This window comes from Esox lucius, chromosome 4 (assembly GCF_011004845.1).
Source record: "Esox lucius isolate fEsoLuc1 chromosome 4, fEsoLuc1.pri, whole genome shotgun sequence".
Classification (NCBI taxonomy): domain Eukaryota; kingdom Metazoa; phylum Chordata; class Actinopteri; order Esociformes; family Esocidae; genus Esox; species Esox lucius.
Genome location: NC_047572.1, coordinates 31,898,948 through 31,917,661, shown reverse-complemented (window position 1 = coordinate 31,917,661; position 18,714 = coordinate 31,898,948). Strand labels below are relative to the sequence as shown.

The window sequence follows — 18,714 nt, the reverse complement described above, 5'->3', positions numbered from 1 at the left end:
GAACATCTTTATAGAAAAAATAAGTCTCACATTTCCAAAAACATTTTTTTTTTTGGGGGGGGGGGGGGTGAGTTCACATATGTTATATTATATATCTTTTTTTTTTTTGTTTATTTCATTGTCCATTCATTTACGTGGTAAATATTGTAAAACTGTAACATCCATCTCAGTGTCCATGGCTCCATCATCGGGTCAGACGGCCGGGGAGTTGGAAGCCTCCCAGACGGAAACACGCGGACATGCTGACACGCAGCCCACACTCCGGCCGGAACGACAGACATGTTTCCGGTGGTGGGGGCACTGGGCATTCCGGATGGGCCACAGAACACTGTTTCAGAGGACAGAGACGGGGAACGTTCCCCCGACTACAGCCCACACACTAAGCCCAAGGTGGTCAAGTCTGTCCACTCAGCCCCAGTGCAGTTTGGCCTAAAGGCACCGGTGCTAAAAAGCTTCTGGTTTCTTTTGCTTGTGTTTCTCCGCCATCATTTCAAAAAGTCAAGCCCATTATAAGCGTCTTCCACCCCACTGCCTCTGAAATATTCAGGTTGCAGCATAACAGGCAGGATAATAGCAGCGAACACAGAAACAACATAAACGAGGACCACAGTCACTCTGATGCAAGTGTAAAAAAAAAAAAAAAAAAGAAAGAAAAAAGAAAAATAATATGTATAATTTTTTTTTATTGATTCAGCAGTACACACCGTTCTGCTCTGCAAATTTGTACCACGAATCAGCATATTTAATTTTAGGTCATAAAGCTCACAAAATAAATAACTGAAACAGACAGACCTACTTTTCACATGCATAAGATCATGGACAACATGTGACCTTTGATCTACATCCTTTGCTGCATCAAGCCCATGCTTAACAGCAGTTCCAACCCAGTGCAGGCCACTTCTGGAAACGTTTCGGTTGCAGAGTCCCAGTTCATAGTGCTGATTACCTTCAACGACCACTGAAATGCACGTGTGCAGTTTTAGGGATGGTTGAGGTACTCCAAAAGGGAGATTCCTACATTTGATCTATGCCAGAGGACATCAATATAGGAACTGACAGTCACAAGGCAGAGCTTATTCTCGACTCAAAAAAAACTAAACCAAAAAAAACCTAAGGATTACTTTGGCCTCCTCTTTGTGTTCATTTAGGTTAAAATATATATTTTCTCTCTATAGTCTTGGCGGTTGCACAGCCATCTGAGGTACTGAGTTCTCTCAGGTCAGGTGGGGGGCGCATAGCCTCTATTGAAAGCCTGTTTGTCCCTGTGTGGCTCCACGCGCCTTGATGTCAGAAGACTGGGGTTACAGGGCAGCTTGCAGGAGAGGAGATCAGCTGATCTGACAGCAGAAGGGACTCCAGAAACACTCGTGGAATCTTTTCCACCAGACCCCATCCAGTGAACAGAAAGGACTCCGTGCCAACTGAGCTTGATTTGTCTTATAAATATATTCTAAAAAAAAAGTGCTTTTAAAAGAAACTATAGTTGTGTGATATCGTCTTAAAGTGTCTGCTTTTTTTTGTTTTTTGCTTTTTCTGTCCTAACGTGAAAAGAGTTACAATGAACAACTGTCCGTCACCCTGACCAACTGACAAATGATGACGTCATCTTCCCAAAACATTCCAATCCCAAAAAAATACGACAAATGCGAAGAGTCGAAGAGACGAAAATGATCACAAACCATGGGGGGGGGGGGGGGATAGATCTCCTTGCTACATTGCAGAAACGTCCATCTGCTTTCATCACAGTCATCAGAATTGAGACAAACAATACATTTAAAAAAATGAAAATAATTAATACCTATTATAATAATAGTAATATAATTGCACATTAACCATCAAGAGCAGAGATGTTTGATAAGAGGAAAAGATGGCAACTGAAAAGTGGGAAGACCCCCCTGGCAGAGTTGAGCAGCAGGTGGAGAGACGGGATTAAACGGCCGCAAAGTGTGTTCAGTCGCGGGCTTCCTGCTGCAGTGTGAAAGCTACACCAGCAGAGCGCCGACGCCCGCGTTACCACACACAGTCGGAAGAATTCTGCCAGATACGACCGCATCGCTCCGCGTCAATGGTCGGCCGTTTCAGTGCACCCCTCCGTCTGCTCCCGCGCTCCAACCCAGGGTCCTCCAACTCAGCCCTCCATGTACCGCCGGCAACTAGGACCGTGCCGCTCTCCCTCCCGCCCGCCAACCGACCTAGGCTATCATGTACTGGGTGATGGCTCTCAGGGCATACAGAAGCTCCGCCTGTAGCCGGGCCTCCATTACCAGGAGGCTCACGTGGACCTGAGGGGGGGAGGAGAGACGGAGAAGGAGGTCAGAGAGAGGCAGAACGTGGCCGGGGGCGAAACGGAGAACACAGATGATCAGGATCTGGTAGATTGGGTTCAAGCAGGGTGTGACGGGCGTTATGGAGTGTGGGAACTCCTAGTCGCTACACAGACAGGGAATGTTCCATGTGCATGTGTGATATAACTGTCACTATTCCCAGGGGCTTGGCATTCCGTGTCCAGGCATACCATATCCATTCCTCCGTTTCCATGGAGACAGATAAGGTACTAGACACGACCATCCTGGGACGTTGCTTTATAACACAAACTACCCCAAGGGAAATTGTTAGATGGTGGGAATCAGCAGAAAGAGAGAAGCAAACACTGGCGAGAGCTGCGATTGTACCATCTGGAGACATGTACTATGACTGCTGGATGAACGTCATAGAAGCCTCTCTCCCTGATTAATTCTTTCACCAAATCTACATGAACAGCTATGAGCCTATGGGTTAAAACCTGCGTCGATCTAACAGGCATTGGGGCGTGGCTCCTACCCTCTCAGCAGGTTCAAGGGTCGACCAGGAGGCGGGAAACCGTGGGGCCTTGGTGGCATCAGGGTAGCACGCCACCGATTTAATGTAGAGCTTCAGATCCTTCACCAGCAGCTTGTTGATCTCCCCATAGTTGTAATCGTCGTATCTACACACACACACAAATTCAAAGGGGTCCTTTAAAAAGTCAATCATAAACACTTGGCCATAGGTCAAACCTGCCATAGGTCAAACCCGCCATAGGTCAAACCCGCCATAGGTCAAACCCGCCATAGGTCAAACCCGCCATAGGTCAAACCTTTGGGGCTGGTGCCTGTATGTAAACTGGCAGTGTGCCTCACCTGATCCCCAACATGCAGTGAATGTAGTTCCAGATCGCTCTTTTCAGGTCTGGACTGTGGGTCGACGGGAGGTCCATAACCCTGCGGAAACGCTCGTCCAGCTTGTGCCCAATGTCCGAGTAGAGCCGGTTGACCAGTGAGAAGCCGTGGTCGTCCCAGGAGTAGTCCTGAACAGACAACACACAGCCCATCAGACAGACGTGAAAACAGACCTGAACCATTCTGAGAGGGGTTCCTGTATTAGCTCAGCTAACTGTAGCTAGCGCAGAACCATGCTGCAGTCTGTTCACTGTACAGCAGATGGCGCCAGTCACCTCCCACAGAAAGGGTCAAATGGGTCATCACACCGTACAACAGACAGTTTTTACCTGCACCCAGAACACTTGATAGTGGTCTTCCTCTCTCCGGGCAAACTCCTGGTAGCCAAACTCTGGGTCAGTTATGAAACGAGAGGGGTCCGCAGATTTGATCAGCTCCTCTTCGTCTTCCAACTCTGAGATGACAGGGAGAGGGTTAAAATTGATCGACGCGGGCACCAGGCGGCCAACACTCATTCGGCTCTGTGGGCCTCACAGCTGAGGTGTAGGTGAGTGGGGACAGCTAGGTCTGGGTGTGTGTGTGTGTGTGTGTGTGTGTGAGAGAGTGTACCTGTTTGCTGGACAGTCTTTGTGTTTACGAGACCCCCCTCCCTCAGGTCCTTCAGACACACCCCCTCGCTGCTGGAGCTCAGAGACTGCTGGGACGAGAGACGACACAGCATGTGACCTCGTCCAGCAGAACAGAAACACGTTGGTCAGGCAATGGTCTATTCTGAGGACACACCTACCCGTCTGCGACGCGTGCCGTGTTCCAGGGGCGCGGTGAGGTTGCCGTTGGCAGCGTCAGAGAGGCTGTAGCCCGGGGGAGTGCCATTGGGTGCCCTGGGGAGGGGGGCGGGGTCAGAGTCAGCCCCCGAGCCAAACACGAAGCTAGCGAGAGAGTGGCAGTGGGCTAACAGCACCACAGCCTGGACCAGCTCAGCCAGAGACCAGCACTGCTCCCCCATCTTCAGCAACGCCTGGGGGGGGGGGACAGAGAAGACAGTGGGGCGGTCTGCTAAACCAGGGATTTAACGGCCAATCACGGCCCGCTGAACCTGGGCTCTACCTGGATGTGTGAGTGGGCCGTGAGCCAGGGCTGGTGGGCCAGGACCTTGTTGAGCTGGTCGAGGTGTCGCAGGCGAAGCGGGGCGTCCTCCAGGCCCTTCAGCCACTGAGGGTCCCCCCCTGACTTGAGAAACTGGGCTGAGTGCAGGGATACCAGGTAACCACAGTGATGCCGCGCTGCAGCCTTGGGGGAGACATGGGGGGAGGGACATGGGAAAGAGGGGTGTATGGGTGTGTGTGTGGGGGGGTATGAGTGGTGTTGGGGGGGGGGGGGGGGGGGGGGCGACAGGAGATGTGTGAGAGACATGACCTAAATAGAGACACTACAGCAGCAACAGAATTCTCCACTGTGCTCTTATCAGTGTGTGTGGGTGGGTTGAGGTGTGTGTGTGTGTGTGTGTGTGTGGGTTGAGTTATGTGTGTGTCCGTGTGGGTGGACCACATGTCGGTGCACACCGCCGGTCTGTGTTTCGGCGCTCACCATGATGGCGATGTAGTGTCGGTAAGGGAGGGGGAGGGGCCCGTCCATCTGGAGGATGTAGTGCTGAAGGTGGAGGAAGCTCTCCAGGTACTGTGGGTAGGACGCCATCTGCTGGCACACCGCGTCCACGCACCCTGTGTTGGCCAGGACCGCCACAAGCCGCAGCGACGCACGCTCCTTCTCGGCATTCACCTTCATCACCTGGACCAGAGGAAGAGGAGGGTCAGATGTAGGCGCCGGGGGATTCGGGCGTTTCAACGGCCCCTGTTGCAGAGGGCATCTGGCGGGAGGGGATGAGACGGCCGCTCTTCGCTACTTTGTGTAAAAAGGAGTCCACTAATCAGTGCAGTACACAAAGTTAAATATCTTTCACCGGAGTTAGCCAGCTAGCTAGCTACTGTTGTTAGTCGCTGCGAACTAACATTGCTATGAATTCTCGCAAAGCCAGCTGCCTTGACGTGAGGCCTGCAATAATTTAAAGCTGTGGTTTAAATGACTAGACCACTTGTCCAGCCTAGGCCAATGACGTTATGTTCTGATTTACAGCACTGTATTGGGGATAAATGCCCCCCCCCCCCCCCCCACACACACACACACACACACACACACACACACACACACACACACACACACACACACACACACACCTTTCCGGCTCTAGCAACCTTTTGGTTACTGGTCCAGAAACGTTATAGCTACTTGCCAATCCAAAGTGTTCCCCAGTCCAGAAACATCTGAGACCTTGAATTTAAATTGTACCTTAATTTTAAGATGTCTGCAAATTCACAACATGGTCAAAGCGCCCCGGGTTTAAGTATGTAGGGATATGAGAGGAAGTGGAACTGAGCAGAAAAAAGGGGAACTGCAAGCCAAGGCTGGAATTGAATGAGGCCTCTTTCAGGGAAGAACCACAGTAATGAAGGAGAGAAGTCCAAAACTACACAGAGACACAGAGGAGACCGGCTGGGGGAAAGCTAAGCTCCATGCCAAGAGCAACAACGCCAAAAGATTGAGGCGCTACGTGGGCTAAAGACATCCATCACCTTTCCCACTTTCATACAACAGTTTCTAGGAAAACGTGTCAGCCCAGAGAGAGAGGCAGATTGTGGGTCTCAACCTGGTTGCATGGCGTGTGAAGTGCAAGCAGCCATGCCATGCTGGGGCCAAATGTTTGGGCAGCCTCCTCGGGCGAAGTCCGGGTTTTCAGTTACCACCACCACCAACCCCCCCCACCCCACCCCCCCACGGTGTAAACTTACACCCCACTCATACCAAGGTTATGGTATATCTGTACAACACACCCACTTATATTGGCGGGGGTTGTTGAGTTCAAACACCCTATGGAACCCTCCATTGGCATTGGAGCACCGCGTTAGCATCCCAGCACGGTTTCATTTTTGCATTTCATAAAAGCAAACGTTAACCAGCAGGCGGTGCTGTAATATAAAACGAACACCTCTCCAATGTGCTGGAACAGTTTTGGCCCAGGGGTTTCAATGCCGATGGCGGTCACGGCCTCAGTAATTTTGAAGATTTAACAACCATTTTTCATCAGAAAACAGAAAAGGTTTAAGAAGTGACTGAAAGCAGGCCAAGCTACATATGGCACATTCAAAATGAGTGAAAAAGTAGGCTTAAGTTAACAGTATTTCATTGTAAATAAATAAACAAAATACATTAAATTGGCCACTCGACCACCAATTAACTTGTAGACAGCACATTTATCAACAGCAGCAATCTAGCTGTGGTGCCAATTAGCAACAGCAAAGACATTGTGCAACATTAAAATTCGGCCAGTAAGTGCCTCTACGTCACCTCTAACTGATGTAAGCTAACATTTCCATGTGCTAAAATTAAGAGTCTTGAATTTCTTCTGTCTGGTCTCTCGTAAGTAGCCACTGACTACCCCTTCAGCTAGCTAGCACTGCAGTAGCTCAAGACATTTAGTTTCTCATGGTTTACTGACAACTTTATACATTATATTGACTGTTGGTCATTTAAAACCATAAAGTTGTTCCTCGTGGACAAGCGCAATAACATTAACGAGAGAAGAAACAGCAATTCCTTAGTATTAGTGGCATATTATACAGCTAACCCGTTCAGTTTTGATTTACACGCTCCTTAATTGATAAGTGATACCAAGTTATCATTTATGGGGAAAACTGCAGTGGCCATCATGAGGAAATATCAAATTCAGATTCATTGATATGCAGTTGCATATTAATTACAACAAATGCATTTTTCAGGGGGTTCATAAACATTTGTTGAAAGGCATATGGTCTGAATTTAAGAGTTTAGGTCTGTTTTCATAAACGAACACTGAAAAGGACAATATATATGTTGGGACATGTGGAGAAGTGGAGCGTTAGCGGAGGTCAACTTACCCGTTTGGTCAGGCCCAGAGAGGGTATCGTGTGTCTACCATTAAGACAACTCTGTTGTAGAATGGAGCCATTGAAAATGTTTTGCAACTTTGACATTCACAAAACTCTTCTCTGTACCACACCTTACAGACAACACAGCATCCACTGACCAGGATTCAAATGTTGAACTGATGCCTGCTCAGTTGTACAGAAAACCATGCCTGGAAAGGTTATCACCCAAAAAAAGGCGGTACCCATTAATTCTTGAGAACCCATTAACTCAACAAGTGAAGTTGAACATTAAAAAAATGGTATTGTCTAGTTACGCCCTTTAAGTGTTACTGTGGGTAGGGGGGACCCTTCAAACTTAATTTAAACTGTTTCCCAAGAGACACTTTTTAAAAGACAGTACAGACGTCACTTCTGGCATTGAGTATCATGCGTTGCTTCTTGTAGGACAGGCCTGAAGATGTCCTAATGAGGGCCTGAACATCATGCCTCTGAAACATGTCAAAAGGGGTACAAGTCAGCCTGACCTCCCATCTGCTGTGGTATCTATAACTGGATAATAATGCTTGGATGACTGAGGGATACACCAGTGTAGGACTGGAAAACAAAGATGTTTGCTCTCGATAGCAGTTTCTTCTGTAGAACATTAAACATGTTTTCCTGAAGATGCACCATTACGACTACGTCTTGCAACTGTGCCGTCAGCAGACCCCAAAAGCCATTACTTCATCACTGGCCACAAAAACAACAAGGTTGAATTTTACTACCTACTAAATTAAATTGGTAATATCCATGTTAAAATCCAAACAGCCCTCATTCTTGACTGTAGTGACTAAACACTGTTCATCTGCGACATATAAATAAAATGTGTCATGCTCCTAACTGGAATACAAGATTGAGTGTTTGTCATAGATGACACAGGATTACATGAACAGCCTTGGGTACAGACACGGGTTATCTTACACATTCTTACGCTTCAACAACACCATCCTGAACTGCGTTACCAGCTAAAAATTGTGCTTATGGTCACACAGGATTTCAGAAATGCGTCTCCCCCATGGAGACAAGGAAACCGACCACATGAATGGGACGGGCTAGGTGTTGAAGTCAGGAGCTTGGCTCTCATTGATCCTGGACCTCACTTCTAATCAACTGACCAAGCTAGCTAGTGCGGTTACAGCTACGATTTAACAAAGGCTAGGTTGCTAGTTTGGGGAAGCTAAAATCAAGATTAAATAAAGCAGTCATTTAGCAATTGTAAGTAATAAGTCAGATGCTAAACAACATAGACATTCACAATACTATTTTAAACAAGAGGCTACAGAAGGCTATGAGCAAGGTATTGTAATGCAAAACCGGTTCCCAACCTCAGTCACTGCAGCTGCTGGCCTTACCAGATTCAGTTTCCATAATGTCACTAGCAATCTTCCTCCTGAAGTTGCCAAACGCTGATACGGTACAAAAAGTTCCTGGTTGTAACTGAACTGTATGAAAAGTGAAATCCAAGTACAAATGAAAATTAGGTTCAAACGTAGGCAGGCAGAGTTTGTCAAACAGTAGCTTATCTAACACTGAACAGTAAAGTCTTTTTTAAGACTACCGCGTACAGGCACCTAGGCATTTAGTATTTGTAAACAACTCCTCCAAACCGATTTGCATCATTGTCCGCGGTGTGATTCTCTTCCATTTGTTTTGTCTCCGGCACAAGAGTCTGCAGTTCCCAGGCCTCAGTAATGGAAAATAAAGCCGGCTAACTCACTGTTTTCAAGCTCATCATAAACCACCGTTTGTAGAGTTTGCATTAAACCTCTATTGTGTTGCTCGCGACTGTAATTAAAATGCTTCTGTGCTACAGATTTCCTTGATATTTAGACTGAAGTATTTGAAATAAAAACAACATTTACAAACGCTACATGAGTAGGTAGGCAAAATCGTTGCCATCTTGTTGCCATCTTGTTTAAGCGCAAAAATTGAAAGTGGTTAAATAAAAGGGATATTTGTAATTAGCCTCATTATAAATACCAATACAGAAAACCACTAAGGACGATGTATCGGATAACAATCTGTATCGGGCAATATAGTCCAAAGCATTACAATCAATATCGACCATTTGCTTTAAAATCGCTGATTATTTCCAAAAGATTGTGCTTTTGTCTGTGTAGACCTCTAGTAATCTGCTCCAGTCATTTTATTACAAAAAAATTGTTGTGTGTCCTGTTGTTTTATAGTTATTTTCTGATGCAGTTTGGTTGAGGAAATCTAATACCTTATTTACTACATTTATATTCAGGTACTGTAAAACGTACAATTACAGAATGAGTATGCATTTTATTATAATTGTTCTATTAATTGAATATCATTGTGACAGTCATTTGCTATTATAACATATAGAAAAATATTTTAGACTTCACCATTATTTAACCTGGTAGGTGTTGTTACCATTTCCTATCTACAGTGACAACCTGAAAAGCAAATCACGTTAGCGGTCGTGCTCAGGGACACCTTGGCGTTAGGGGGATTTGAATCTTGGACCTTTTGGATATTAACCACTAGGCCACCTTGTCGCCCGACATAACTTTCCCATTTGTTGAAATTCAAAGCATCATTAGAAGCAAATTCTTTTTCCATTTTTGCCAGAGCACAGGTACAGAAATGACAAAACACTGCTACTGGCAGATTGTGCTATATGAATATTGGTATCGGCCAATCATGTTATTGAGTATCCCTAGAAAACAAGTTATAAAATTAGATTATTTTTATTAGTGTCACACCATTGGTGTTACATAACACAACCATATAGAATTTCAGCAGCACATCTTTTTTTGTGATGGACTAAGCCATCTGGACTGGCTGACGCGACTCTGCGAAGCCGGGAATCGGACAGGTGTTGCGTTGCCATGCAACCGCTGACAAAAAAAATAATATATATATATCGAAGTCGAGCAAGATAATCTAGATCAAACGACGACTAGTCAACTGAACGGGGTTAACCCTAAGAGGTGCCATGACAGTGAGCAGGCAGTCATTTGAAAACATAAAAACTCCCACTGGAAAGAGCCAAGTTTCTTATATTTGTGGTGGGCTGGACCCTCCCAAGGTACTCCGTTTTGAACATTTGTATCTGTCTTCTGGCACCCAATTCTAATTTTGTCCAGTTTATGTGATGGTAAAGTTAGGGGTGCACAAATTTTCTCCACATGATTATTTAAACGACCGTAGCGCACAGACCCTGACCCACTTACTTACTTTCAAGGAACTCAACCCCCTGATGGGGGGGGCTCCCCTGTCAAATAGTAAAGTGTCTGGAGGGGGGGAGGGCCCTGTCAAATAGTAAAGTGTCTGGAGGGGTGGCTGTCAAATAGTAAAGTGTCTGGGGGGGGCCCTGTCAAATAGTAAAGTGTCTGGGGGGGGCCCTGTCAAATAGTAAAGTGTCTGGGGGGGGGGGGGCCCTGTCAAATAGTAAAGTGTCTGGAGGGGAGGCTGCCAAATAGTAAAGTGTCTGGAGGGGGGGCTGTCAAATAGTAAAGTGTCTGGAGGGGGGGGGCTGTCAAATAGTAAAGTGTCTGGGGGGGCCCCTGTCAAATAGTAAAGTGTCTGGGGGGGGCCCCTGTCAAATAGTAAAGTGTCTGGGGGGGCCCCTGTCAAATAGTAAAGTGTCTGGGGGGGGGGGGGGTGTCAAATAGTAAAGTGTCTGGAGGGGGGGGCTGTCAAATAGTAAAGTGTCTGGAGGGGGGGGCTGTCAAATAGTAAAGTGTCTGGGGGGGCCCCTGTCAAATAGTAAAGTGTCTGGGGGGGGGGGCTGTCAAATAGTAAAGTGTCTGGAGGGGGGGGCTGTCAAATAGTAAAGTGTCTGGGGGGGCCCCTGTCAAATAGTAAAGTGTCTGGGGGGGGGGGGGGGGCAAATAGTAAAGTGTCTGGAGGGGGGGGGGGGGCCTGTCAAATAGTAAAGTGTCTGGGGGGGGGGGGCTGTCAAATAGTAAAGTGTCTGGAGGGGGGGGCTGTCAAATAGTAAAGTGTCTGGAGGGGGGGGCTGTCAAATAGTAAAGTGTCTGGGGGGGCCCCTGTCAAATAGTAAAGTGTCTGGGGGGGGGGCTGTCAAATAGTAAAGTGTCTGGAGGGGGGGGCTGTCAAATAGTAAAGTGTCTGGGGGGGCCCCTGTCAAATAGTAAAGTGTCTGGGGGGGGGGGCTGTCAAATAGTAAAGTGTCTGGAGGGGGGGGGGGGCCTGTCAAATAGTAAAGTGTCTGGAGGGGGGGGCTGTCAAATAGTAAAGTGTCTGGAGGGGGGGGCTGTCAAATAGTAAAGTGTCTGGAGGGGGGGGCTGTCAAATAGTAAAGTGTCTGGGGGGGCCCCTGTCAAATAGTAAAGTGTCTGGGGGGGGGGGGCTGTCAAATAGTAAAGTGTCTGGAGGGGGAGGGGGGCCCTGTCAAATAGTAAAGTGTCTGGGGGGGGGGGCCCTGTCAAATAGTAAAGTGTCTGGGGGGGGGGCCCTGTCAAATAGTAAAGTGTCTGGGGGGGGGCCCTGTCAAATTGTAAAGTGTCTGGGGGGGGGGGGGCCCTGTCAAATAGTAAAGTGTCTGGGGGGGGGGCCCTGTCAAATAGTAAAGTGTCTGGAGGGGGGGGGGGCCCTGTCAAATAGTAAAGTGTCTGGAGGGGGGGGGGGGCCTGTCAAATAGTAAAGTGTCTGGGGGGGGGGGGGGGGCCTGTCAAATAGTAAAGTGTCGGGGGGGGGCCCTGTCAAATTGTAAAGTGTCTGGGGGGGGGGGGGGCGACTGTACTTAGTACTTGTTTTAAATAAAAACGTATGTCCAGCTAAGTCACACTTCACTTCATTTACAGAATAAGAGGCTCACTAAAGAGGACAATGTCACATTTCAAACAACTGAAAATATTTGCCCTCAAATGCCAAAACGTCCCTCCGGGACAGCAGAGGACGCCGGGACACGTTGTTGTACTTATCAACAGCTCTGTGTTGGCTAGAGCTGCTGTTGGTGGGGGCTCATGCCTGCTGTTGGTGGGGGCTCAGGGTGGAGGACATCCCATGGATGACGGCAGTCCGGACAGCCATCTCAGACACGCGCACCCGGCTAGTTTCAGGCCGGGACTCGAGACGGTGTGGCATCTACGGCTCATTGCCACACCGTCAACTGCTTCAAGGTTTTTAACAAGCTTTCTATTGTTCCTGGATATAGCGAGAGGCAAGGTGTTGAGTCAGCCCCCTGATGCGTGGATACTATCTTATATAGCAGGCTGACTGGTAAAGAGGCCTCCTGAACCAATCAGTGGCTGTGTTTTCCTGGGGTGTGATCTGGACGGTCTTACTTGGCTTCTGTGTCTCATTTTCTGTCATCACATCCATCTCTCTGTCCAGGAACTGTGGGGCGGCAACACAAGCCCCAACCCTCAGCGGTTTAGAGGGGTGCAGGTCCAGCCCCTTTAGTTATTTGTTCAATGATCTAACAAATACATAGAATATCTATTCATACACATATATGGAAAGATTCCAATTTTTCTTTGAAAAGCATTGGAAAACACTTTCAAAAATAAGATTTATTTTAAATAATTACAAATAATAAATACATATTTAAATACTCTTATTTATCTGTTTGGGGCTCTAATAGAAGATACTCTAATAGAAATGAGAGAGCGACATGCTCTGTGTCTGACAGCACGTCTGTGGATCTGACCCAACTCTATGTGGCAGAGTTCCACCAGGCTTTAATAGGCAAAACATGAGAGGGAGACAGAGAGACACAGAGACAGAGAGGGACAAAGAGAGAGAGAGATACACACACACAAACAGACAAAGAGAGAGAGACACAAAGAGAGAGAGAGAGAGACAAAGAGACAAGGACAGTCTCTCTAAAACTGATTCCTTACTGATGAATCTGTTACATCTGTTAGCTATAAAACAACAATGTTAATGCAAACAGCCAAAACGGTTTTCCAGTCATACACCAACGCTCTCACACCACCACATGCGCGAAAGAACAGCAGTCTAAGAAGCTCTGCTTGAATCAACTAAACATCATATTGCTCTATACGGGTAGCATCATTCTCTTTACTACCGATTCCATCTTCAGGAACTCAGTTCAGCCAAGCCTCCAAAGGAATTTGGAGGAACTTCTTGAGAACAAAATTTAACGAAACGCTGAGTTGTGTGGCGGCCGGCTTCTCCAAAACTAACTAACACCCTGCTGTGCCCATGAAACCATAGTAGGTAGGTCTCGCATGCGTCGAACCGTCTGAGCTGAAAGGACAACACTTCCCACCATGTCAGGACAGAACACTGTTCCCCCCCAGGACGCTTCAAGCCTTCAAGACTCCCTGCCCCTGTAAATATATATCACATTTCAGCGGGGCCCGATAACCAAGCCTGACGACACCCCACTGCAAGACTGACCCAGAAAAACAGGCTCTCAGAGCCACGGTGAAGAAAAATAGGTTCAGCACCTCATCGGGCCAGGCACCATTTCGCCCTGTGTGTCGACCTGTCAGTAATCCTTCTCGCGGAGTTAATCCCGTATGCAAAGTGTGTTGCTGCCGCACTTCAAATTGATCACAACGGCATCATGTTGGGCCTAGAGTTTCAATTAATACATACATTCATCCAGACAGACATGTTGGTATTCTAATAGGGAGATTCCTCTACGACATGCCTGGACATGTTCCAATAAAAATAAATATCAGGCCGAATTGAAACAGGAACTTAGGTCCTTTCATCAGCCCTCAGCAGGAAATTACCCTTTCTTTAAAAATTGCACATAAACTACTTTCAGTACACCTGAACACATTTGTATTCACAAACAAATACATACAAATTCGATTACACATTTGACTAAACACATGTAAAGGCCTCCATAGGTGCAGGTCCAGTGCAATCAAAAGAACAAACACATTAGCCAATTTATAGACTCGTCATGATAATGGCGACAGTTTATAACAGGAAAGTGTGAAGTTCACGGTATAAAAGCGTGAGCGAGGGCGTTTCCACAGACCACCGCCTGGTATTACGTGGTGTGGTCCGAGACGCTGCTGTTCAGAAGCGGCTTCCTGGGAGGCTGAAATTCAGGGCATTTCAGTGAAGGCCTGTCACTCCCCGCGTTTCTGCAGAGGTTAATATGATTTGAAATGCAAATGCCCCAAGGGTAAGATGTGAGAAACAGACCAGGCAGGGGAGCAGTGGACGGAGGACGAAAGAGGAGCAGGGGACGGAGGACGAAAGAGGAGCAGGGGACGGAGGACGAAAGACAGATATTATAATCTGCATTCCAACTGAGGCCTGAAGGAGAACAGTCCCTCTTCACCTCCTTACGCTCCGCTAGTGTCCCCGGTAACGAGTCTCTCTTCACCTCCTTACGCTCCACTAGTGTCCCCGGTAACGAGTCCCTCTTCACCTCCTTACGCTCCACTAGTGTCCCCGGTAACGAGTCTCTCTTCACCTCCTTACGCTCCGCTAGTGTCCCCGGTAACGAGTCCCTCTTCACCTCCTTACGCTCCGCTAGTGTCCCCGGTAACGAGTCCCTCTTCACCTCCTTACGCTCCGCTAGTGTCCCCGGTAACGAGTCCCTCTTCACCTCCCCAGACAACCCGTACAAACATACCAACATGTCAGGTTTACACATGTAGACAAACAGGCTGACAGGTGTAAAACAAAACCTCGGAAATTAAGTGACAGACAGATCACCCGGTGGGAGGTGTAATCTAGAAGAGACGGACAGACCCATGCAATCAAACTTGTACACACAACGCTTAGAAACCTACACACCAGAGGGCCTAAAGACAGGAAAGACAGGTCATTATTCACACAAGGAATTTCGGAGTGCACATCCCTCAATCATGCCAATGAAGCGTCTTTGGTGATCTCCTTACAAGTCACGATGCGGCTTGTTGAACCCTCTCCCAGCCCATCGCCTCTTACTCAAACCAAGAACAAATGCCCAAGAATGGCCAATTCATGTCCAGACCATCAGAACATGCCCAAGAACGGACGATTCACATCTATGAAGAAATGCACGGTCAATGACTGCCATTCATCTTTGCATTGATTGACAGGAGGCGAGGGGATGGGGGGGGGGGGGCAAACTCGAGGGGACCCAATTTGAGTAAGGGTGCACACTTTTCATCAAGCTCATCTGTGATGTGTTGTTGACTGGTTCTGCACAAGAACAGCCTGATGCATAATGCAACAACATGCCAGTTGTATTCTGACCAGAGCAACAAATGTCTAAACCTCATATGGGATGGTTTTTTTAAATTAAAATGAAAAACATGAATTGCATGAAACATGATCAACAAATTCCATGTTGCCCCGGTCTAGTGCAAACACCCGGGAAAACCGTTTAATGTATTCTTTAAATATATATTTTATTTATGACAGGTTTGCTGCAGAACAAAGGTGATGGTCCAAACATATCAACGAATGCATCTAACATCTTTTTCAAGACCCTATATACAGGTGCAGAGTGTACAGAGGTGAAGTCCATCTTAATAACAAATATAAAGGAATTTATGTCTGATCACATTCCTATTGTTCTAGCCATTTCTGAATGTTGAATTGCAGTAAACAAGTTGTCCTTCCCGCACTGCCCCCGTTCGGTTGCAGATGTAAAGACAGCACAGAAAAGAGAAAAACAACTTTGATTGGCAGTGCACCCAGCATCACAGAGCACAAAGAAGTCAAATTCTTACTGGAAACAAAAGGCAATACCAGCATCTTTACCGAACGTTTTAAATTCTTACAGATGACAATGCTGCCACCGATTCGGGGGGAGACAAATAAAAAAAAAACAGCTCCCAGAATTCTGATTGTTAACGACGACCTTTGTTGTATAGCCAGACTATGTGCGACCCCTCACAGAGACTGGGTGCCGAAATAGAATGACATTGCATTAGCAGACACTTTCTTCTGCACGTGCAACACCGTAGAGGTGATGTCATTATCGCATTCGCCCACAAAGACCGAAGATTCAGAGCCCCTCCGCGCGTCAAGACCCAAGGCTGCAAACACGATCAATGCAAAGACATCAGGAAGTCGTCGGGAACTAATGTTGTAGTTTGTAAATCAACCGATTTCCCTTTTCACTAGTCCGCAAGCTACCTGACCAACCATTCTGTGTGTAAATGCCAGGGGTTTAGTTGGATGGACACATTTTGAAGTGACTCTTATTCGATTAGTTAGCTGTTACAGTGGAGTAGCTGACGTTGCTAATCATTCTGCAGCAACTACTTCCCATTCATTGGCTGTGAGTCTGACAAAACAAAAGTATTGACAGCTTGTTATTTCCCCTCAACACAAGCAGCCAGGCCTGCCTACCTAACCCACACAGGTTGTTTTCTCTCAAGGCAGACAAGTACCCCGCCATACTGAGAATGTATGACCATGGCATTGTTGGCACATTGACGATATACCTACTGACTAACAAGCTAAAATAGAAATGTTATTTACGGGATTGTAACACTAACAGTACCAATAATTATCTAATGTGGGCTACGGTAGCTGGCTGGCAATGGCCAAACTACCGTTAGTTAAGTAGCGAACTTGATAACTTGATAACGTTATTTGGCAAGCTACAGTAGCTAGCTAACGCATTAGATTCCCCCTCTTGATATTTACCAGTTCACCTGGCCCGGTCAACTGGCATCTACCTAGTTACACTATCAAGTCAATTGTCTTGAGTTGGTAAAGGCAGTTACCGTCGTAACTACTGTAGCTAGAAGCTACAATTGTTGTTCGACTAGGAAATAAACAAAATGCTCGCTAAAGTAAAACATTTACCTCGAGACAATATGTAACATCATAATTTAAGTCGTTTTGGAGCAAAAGTCAGATTTACAGTAGTTTCGTTAAAGGAGACAATACCTGCCTCAAGTATTTTTTTTTTTTCAAGGCAAATGAATGAACCGCACGGTCGACAGAAGTTCGTTACTTGTACAATGCCCTGGAATGCCTCTTATAGTTAAAAACGCGTTAGCACACGTATTACCTGGTTCTGGACGCGCTGACACTGGGTTCCGATCGGGTAATCCATTTTTTTCGTACAGATGATCATTTTCCAACTAGTTAGTGCATGAATACGTCTCTGTCACTCCTGGTGTTCACCTACCCACTACAGCACCCAGCTAACAAAGCGCAGGACAAAAAAACTTGCAGTGCAGTGACAACTCAGACCAGTAACAGCGGGCCCTATCAAAGTAGAGGGGCGGAGTAAAGGGTGAGTGGCTATGCAACCGCACAAAGCAGCATTTCTCGAACCCATTTCTCAAAGGAACGCCTGTGGGTCTGTGACTTATATTATGGGGCGCAGGGTAGCCTCGAAGCGATTACAAGGATTGGGCCAAAAAAGGTCGCTGGTTCTAATACCACAGCAGGCAAGGTGGGAAAAAATGTCGTTCTGTCCTTGAGCAAGGTACTTAACCGAAATCGTTCCCAGTTTAATAATGAAAATAAGAACGCGTAGTTAGTCATACCTGTTCAAATAACAGGGATAAAATGAATATGCCCCAAGAAAAAGTATGACTGTTTTGACGCGTCTTTCATATAACCGGATCGAGTTACGTCTTGAACTGCCGATGTCCGCTATTTTGCGGTTGGCATATCGAGTGCTTTTCATTTCACTCTGACAAGTTTCACTCTGGCTTAATTCTCAGGAACATGATTTTTTTAATTTCCCTCTGAGGCGTGAACAAGCTCCGTACGCCACTATAAAAGGAACTGTGGCAACTCAAAGAAATGAATGTCGACGTCTTCTTACTTCACTAAATTATTTATTGATGATCTTCCCTGACTTTTTCATGAACTTTCCAGTACCATTATGTTGCATAATAGTCACTTCGCACGATATAACCTACCTTAATCCTTCAGTTAATACTTCAGACATAAACTGTGGTTATTAACATATGGGAGTATACAGAAGGCGTCCTAAAATAGAGAATGACATTTCTTGATTGATTGTTTCTATACACAAGCGTTATTTCCGCTACTATCCCATCTAAATCCAGAGACCTAGTAGTATATTTATTTGGATCATATCCAAATCATACTAATTATTTTAATATGACGTGTATACAATTATAATATATGCATCGTGATTAAGTAGCATTTACCTTTGTTGAGTCTCGCAATCACTCATATAGATTTGGAGAATTTGGTCCACGAACAATATCGGCCTCCGGTATTGGATAGGATGTCACAAACGCTAAAATGCTAGCATTTGAAAATAGCGCCAGAAATGTAAATAAAGCATAGATTCCAATCAAACCTTATCAATAAAAAATGTACAGTATAAGGACAGAACAATGTGCGATTTTGTTATATGGTTGAATTAGCTGGGGGTTTTTTGTCGTTAGAAGGGATCAATGAAGAGTAGGAAAGCAAAAGGAAAGCAATAAAAAAGTTACTATGCATTGTAACAACTTTTCTTTTACGACTATTAACTGACACGGCTATATAGGTACTGCATAAAACAATAAAAACTCGACTAAATGTCTAGTTTCACTCGGTGTAGTTGAAATTAAGTCAGTATGGGCACTTGTCCAGGCATGTTTGACCAGCCAGCC

The 18,714-nt window shown here is 46.2% G+C and overlaps 1 protein-coding gene across 4 annotated transcripts; it reads right to left on the bottom strand.

Annotated features, from left to right (window-relative positions):
- Nucleotides 1-96: 96 nt before the first annotated feature.
- si:zfos-80g12.1 (sestrin-3) lies at nt 97-17,377 on the bottom strand. 4 transcript variants are annotated; one of them, XM_029119437.2, is made up of 9 exons: nt 17,142-17,377; nt 4,785-4,985; nt 4,305-4,487; nt 3,985-4,215; nt 3,807-3,894; nt 3,527-3,651; nt 3,159-3,325; nt 2,821-2,965; nt 97-2,282 (listed from the first exon to the last, which is right to left on the bottom strand). In XM_029119437.2, the coding sequence occupies exons 1-9, from the start codon at nt 17,205-17,207 to the stop codon at nt 2,193-2,195; spliced, it is 1,296 nt and encodes a 431-aa protein (XP_028975270.2). In that variant the 5' UTR covers nt 17,208-17,377; the 3' UTR covers nt 97-2,192. The 4 variants fall into 4 exon arrangements, with proteins under 4 accessions (XP_028975270.2, XP_028975271.2, XP_028975267.2 ...); XM_029119438.2 differs by lacking the exon at nt 17,142-17,377 and adding an exon at nt 8,551-9,167; XM_029119434.2 differs by lacking the exon at nt 17,142-17,377 and adding an exon at nt 7,169-8,482.
- Between the last annotated feature and the right edge of the window lie 1,337 nt (nt 17,378-18,714).

What these genes read in the sequence shown, in the direction of transcription:
- si:zfos-80g12.1 (XM_029119434.2), bottom strand. Translation starts at nt 7,264, where the DNA reads ATGTCAAAGTTGCAAAACATTTTCAATGGCTCCATTCTACAACAGAGT. An exon ending in ACGGCACGCGTCGCAGACGG is followed by an intron (nt 3,895 to 3,984) that starts GTAGGTGTGTCC and finishes CTCTCGTCCCAG; the next exon opens with CAGTCTCTGAGCTCCAGCAG. An exon ending in CACTGCATGTTGGGGATCAG is followed by an intron (nt 2,966 to 3,158) that starts GTGAGGCACACT and finishes GTGTGTGTGTAG; the next exon opens with ATACGACGATTACAACTATG.